This window comes from Pinus tabuliformis, chromosome 7 (assembly GCF_031772625.1).
Source record: "Pinus tabuliformis cultivar Carrire ecotype Pingquan chromosome 7, CPIR1, whole genome shotgun sequence".
Lineage (NCBI taxonomy): Eukaryota > Viridiplantae > Streptophyta > Pinopsida > Pinales > Pinaceae > Pinus > Pinus tabuliformis.
Window position 1 is genome coordinate 363,668,775 of NC_142293.1, and position 4,873 is coordinate 363,673,647.

The window sequence follows — 4,873 nt, forward strand, 5'->3', positions numbered from 1 at the left end:
AACAATTGGCCCTCGCCCCGGGACCAGTCACGGTCAGGGTAGGGTCCCTTGGCAGACAGCGAACCAGAGACGATGATACCGTACGAGACGATTCTTACCCCAAAATAAAATAAAAATAACCTACGCGGGCCCTACCCTCCTTATGATATTTTCGCACCGACATTGTGGCAACCCGATGTCGGTTCCATCTCACGATTGTGGGCATGGCGCGTGTACGGCGAGTGGGAGCCAGAGACCTTCACACCGCCACATCAAACTATAAATACCACATTCTTCTCCCTTATTTCCATCTATTACGTTCTGCGTTCTGTCAATTTGTTGTTTGTTATATCGTCTGCATTTTTTACTCGTTATTAAGATGGCGGAAGAGCAACAGGACCGCGGTATGTTCGGCTTATTGGGCAAAAAGAAGGAAGATGAGGGAAAGCAAAGTGATCAGGGTCCTCCTCGGACTGAGGGTGGTGGATATGAAGAGGGGAAGAAGCCGGGACTGGTAGATAAAGTCAAAGAGAAGATTCCGGGACAACAGCAAAAGCTCCCCGGAGACGGAAAGCAGTGTTGCGGTCAGCCTGGAGGTGAAGAGGAAAAGAAGCCAGGTATGGTTGATAAAATCAAAGAGAAGCTGCCGGGACACCAAAACAAGAATGGTGTGGAGTAAGAGAAGATAGTGTAATCTGTGTTTACTCCTCCAGGGCTTGGGTGAGGAGCATGGATGAGAATAATCGTATGTGCTTTGTGGTTTTATAGTAAATGGGACTTCGGGTACAACCGTGTACCTGAGCGTCTGTCCGATGTATCGATTAAAGTTGTGAATATATTATAATAGTTTTTTCATATTATAACCAAAATTGTTGTAAGGTAATTATAAAGTCTTTATTCGTAGCAGAGGAGGATACCAGCAATAAGAAGATACAAGCAATAAGAAAGTGTTTTATTATTTTATTATCAATTCTTATTTTATTTTCAATTTTGGCTTCTGGCTTCTATAGTTTTGGTGTTGGAAATTTATTTGCAAATAATCTTGTTGATATAAAAATGGTTCTTATTTTATTAGAATTTAATTTCTATAGTTTGTAATTTTGGTATTGGAAATCTATTTGCAAATAATCTCATTAATATAAAAATTAAGATATTCAACTCATTTTTTTAAATGCTATAGTATTTTAAAAAAATTTAAAAGAAAAAAACAACACACTTCTCTTAATATAAAAAAGTTGTTTACCTATCACACTTTGTCAAACTATACACACTATAATATCTGCCAAATTATCATTACACTATGTCTATATATCCTACCTACTTATTTTGGATATATGGTTTGAAATTTGATATAATCTCTTCAAATTACAAGATTATCAACTCTTTTTTTTCAAAAGAAAAAAGCAGGATGTAATTATATTAAGATGATATAATTGTTCAGATACAGTTGTCTCCGTGGAGACATAATACTGAAGGCTGATCCCTTATAACAGAAAACCAGCTGCTGTTTCAACATCAGTCGAATGAGAGATGTATTTGCCGAATTGAAAACATATTAGGAGTAACACATATGAGCCGTAAGAGAGGCAAAAAGAGACAGCCTGATAAAAAGGAGGAGCTACGCCGAGGAGGGCATAAATCCTAAAATGGAAACCAAGATTGATTGCAGAGGCGTGATGGAGTTCTGGAAAATACGGTGATTCCGCCAAGTCCAGATGTGCCAGCATGTTAAAATGAAGAGTGCGCGCCAGGAGGGCCGTTGTGTGCTCCACCAAAGGAAGGTGTCCACAACAGAAGGAAAGGAGCGATGCGTAAAACCATGAGAGAGAGAGAGCTCATACCAAATTGATGAGGAGACTGTACAGTCAAAAAACATATGGAAGTTTGATTCAGGATGAGCTGAGCAAAGAGAACACCTGCTCGGACCATGCCAACCTTTTCTCTGGAGAACCTCCCAGGTGAGGTTCTTGTTGGAGAAAAGGAGCCAAGAGAAGAGGATCGCCTTGAGGGGGCAGGGGGCTTTCCATAGCTTGATAGGAAAGATGGGGAGAGGAGGCGGGAGGGTAGAAGAAATGAGGGAGTAGATATTTTTGACAGTGAGAGGAATGGAAGGTTTCGGAAAGGACCAGACCAGCTCGTCAATGGTGCCCGAATGAGTGAAAGCTATGCGAGAGAAGCTGTTTATAGCAGATTGCCATAGGGGGTGGAGGGGAGGGGGAATGGCGAGTTGGTGATGATTTTTCTAGATGGGCTGGTTGGAGTGCCATGAATCTATAAGCCTGCTCCATGTAAAAAGGCCAATGGAATGAAAGAAGGCAAGGAGAGCAGGGGGAATAAAGGACTCAAGGCTGTGTTGAGTGGGGTCAAAACAGATGAGTACCTTCGTACCAGTGGCAATGGACCATCTAAGATTCTGTAGAAAAAAAGATTGAATCTTCCTGAAATTCAACCAAATGGTAGAGCCATTTTTGATACCAATGGAGGAGCGCCTGTGCCAAAAAGAGATATTTCGCCCCTTTAGATATTTTTGTCTGATGAAGGAGCTCCAAGGATTGCTGCCATATATGCCTCGGTGTAGGGATTTGCAAAGAAGCGCCCTTCCAAAGGACCTTAAGTGCAGGAGGCCCCAACCGCCAGTTTTCCTTGGCCTGGTGATGGAGTCCATATTGACCAGGTGAAGCTTGGAATGAGATGAGCGACCTCCCCACAAATAATTTGCAGCAAGAGTCTTCATTCTATTTGTGACTGTTGCAGGCAGAATGAATAGATGACTCCAAAAGACGGCAAGTTGATTGAGCACAGATTGCACCAATATGAATCTGCCAGCGAGAGAGAGGAAGCGGTGTTCCCATTTTGAAATTTTGCAGTAGAAACGGTCAACAATCCATATCCAGTCACAGATGCGGTAACCTTTGGGTTTTAACCGGAATCCAAGATAAGTAAAGCCTTCCTTAAGCAGCGCTAGGTTGATGCCGAAACTGTCAGCAATCCATTGAGCGATATGAAGGTTGGTGTCATTATGATATAGGACGGTCTTTGTTTTATTGATAGCCAGGCCCGTGGCCAAGTGAAACTTCTGAAGAATATCAAAGAGGCACACCCACGTGGATTTGCAGAGAATGGCAAAGATCAAAATATCATCGACGAATAAATTATGCGAGAGAAAGATATCCTTGCACATCTTGATAGGTTTGCATCTACCGTCGGAGACCGCTGAGTTAATGCGTGAGCTAAGACAATTCATAACCAGTATGAAAAGAAGGGGGGAGAGGGGGCATCCCTGGCGGAGCCCCCTCTCAGCTTTGAAGAATGGCGTGGGCTCTCCATTGATGATGACCGAGAAATTGACACTCTCAACGCAAGCCATAAACCAGCTGATTCCCTGTGCATGTAAGCCGATCCTTGCTAGTAGGACCCTGAGAAAGCCCCAGTCCACACAGTCGAAGGCCTTTTGAAGGTCAATCTTGAGCGCGGCAGCATTTGTATTTTTGGAGTAAATGGAATAGAGGCATTCTTGTGCCATGGCCACAGCATCAAGAATGAGCCTGCCTTTTAGAAAGGCATGTTGATCAGAGGTGATGTATGAATTTAGTACTTTCTTCATGCGCTCTGCAACGATCTTGGAAGTGATCTTGTAGAGGGTGTTACATAATGCAATGGGTCTGAAGTCCCCAAAAGAAGTCGATTTGGCCTTCTTCGGAATAAGAGCCATGAAGGTAGCGGAGAGGGCTCCGTTGATGTGTCCCGAGGTGCGGGATGCTTCCACCATGCCTAGCAAACCAGATTTGAAGAGGTCATAGAAGTGTGTAAAAAACTCGATGGGCCAGCCATCGGGCCCAGGGCTTTTGTCCCTCTTAAAGCTTTTAATGGTGTCAAATAGTTCACTATCCGTGACTGGCCTGAAGAATTCGTCATTCTTATTTCCGTCGAACATGGTCGGCAAGTCCTCAACAGCCCACATCATATTGGAGGCGTCCCGTCCCTGTCTTTTATATTGCTCTTTGAAGAACCTGTATGCCTCTGCCGAGATGTCCTGTTGGGAAAACAAATAACCCCCGTTTCCATCATCTATCTGCCAGATTGAGTTCTGTTGTCGACGCCCGTTTGCCACATTATGAAAGTACCTCGTGTTATGATCGCCCTCCTTCAGCGAGGTTGCACGACTTTTAAGCCGCCAATGGACTTCCTCTTTTTGCAGCAGTTCTTGTCTTTTTTTCTCAAGAGACCAGAGGAGGATCTTTTTATCCATGTTAAGGCCGCTGTAAGGGAGCGAGGAGGAGAGAATGCCTATCTCCTTGTTAATAGAGCATAGCTCCCGTTTATCTAGCTTTCTTTTATTGTTCTGCCAGTCTTTGGTTGCTCTTCTGAGAGTCTGCAATTTTTCACGAAACGTGAGCCACTTTGCCTCCTCGCTTTGGGAAAGATCCGTCCAAAATTTTTTTATAAAGACGTTGAACGTGTCATCCAGCAAGTGAGTTCTATTAAACTTGAAAGCATAGCCCTTTGTGCGCTCTGTTGTCGTCCATTTCAGAAAAATGGGTTTATGGTCGGAAGGGGAGACAGACCCCGTCGACACCGATGGTAACCCCCACAGTTCAATGATGCAAGCACTGAGAATGAATCTGTCAATTCTTTTGGCGATATATGTTGTGCCGAGCCTAGCTTCTGCAATTTGTGATTTTGGTTTGAAATTTGATATAATCTCTTAAAATTACAAGATTATCAATTCTAGCTTCTCCACTTTGTAGTTTTGGTTTGAAATTTGATATAATCTCTTAAAATTACAAGATTATCAATTCTAGCTTCTGCAATTTGTAGTTTTGGTGTTGGAAATCTATTTACAAATAATCCCACTAGTATTTAAAATAAAAATTCAAAAGAAAAAAGCAACATA

At 42.8% G+C, this 4,873-nt stretch overlaps 1 protein-coding gene across 1 annotated transcript; it reads left to right on the forward strand.

Moving 5' to 3' along the window:
• The first annotated feature begins 283 nt into the window (after positions 1–283).
• Positions 284–949, forward strand: LOC149247472 (uncharacterized). Its single transcript, XM_089458240.1, has one exon. It carries the CDS (start codon positions 359–361, stop codon positions 656–658), a length of 300 nt encoding a protein of 99 aa, XP_089314366.1. The 5' UTR covers positions 284–358; the 3' UTR covers positions 659–949.
• Positions 950–4,873: the final 3,924 nt, after the last annotated feature.

Coding starts and splice junctions, on each gene's coding strand:
- LOC149247472 (XM_089458240.1), top strand. CDS start 359: ATGGCGGAAGAGCAACAGGACCGCGGTATGTTCGGCTTATTGGGCAAA.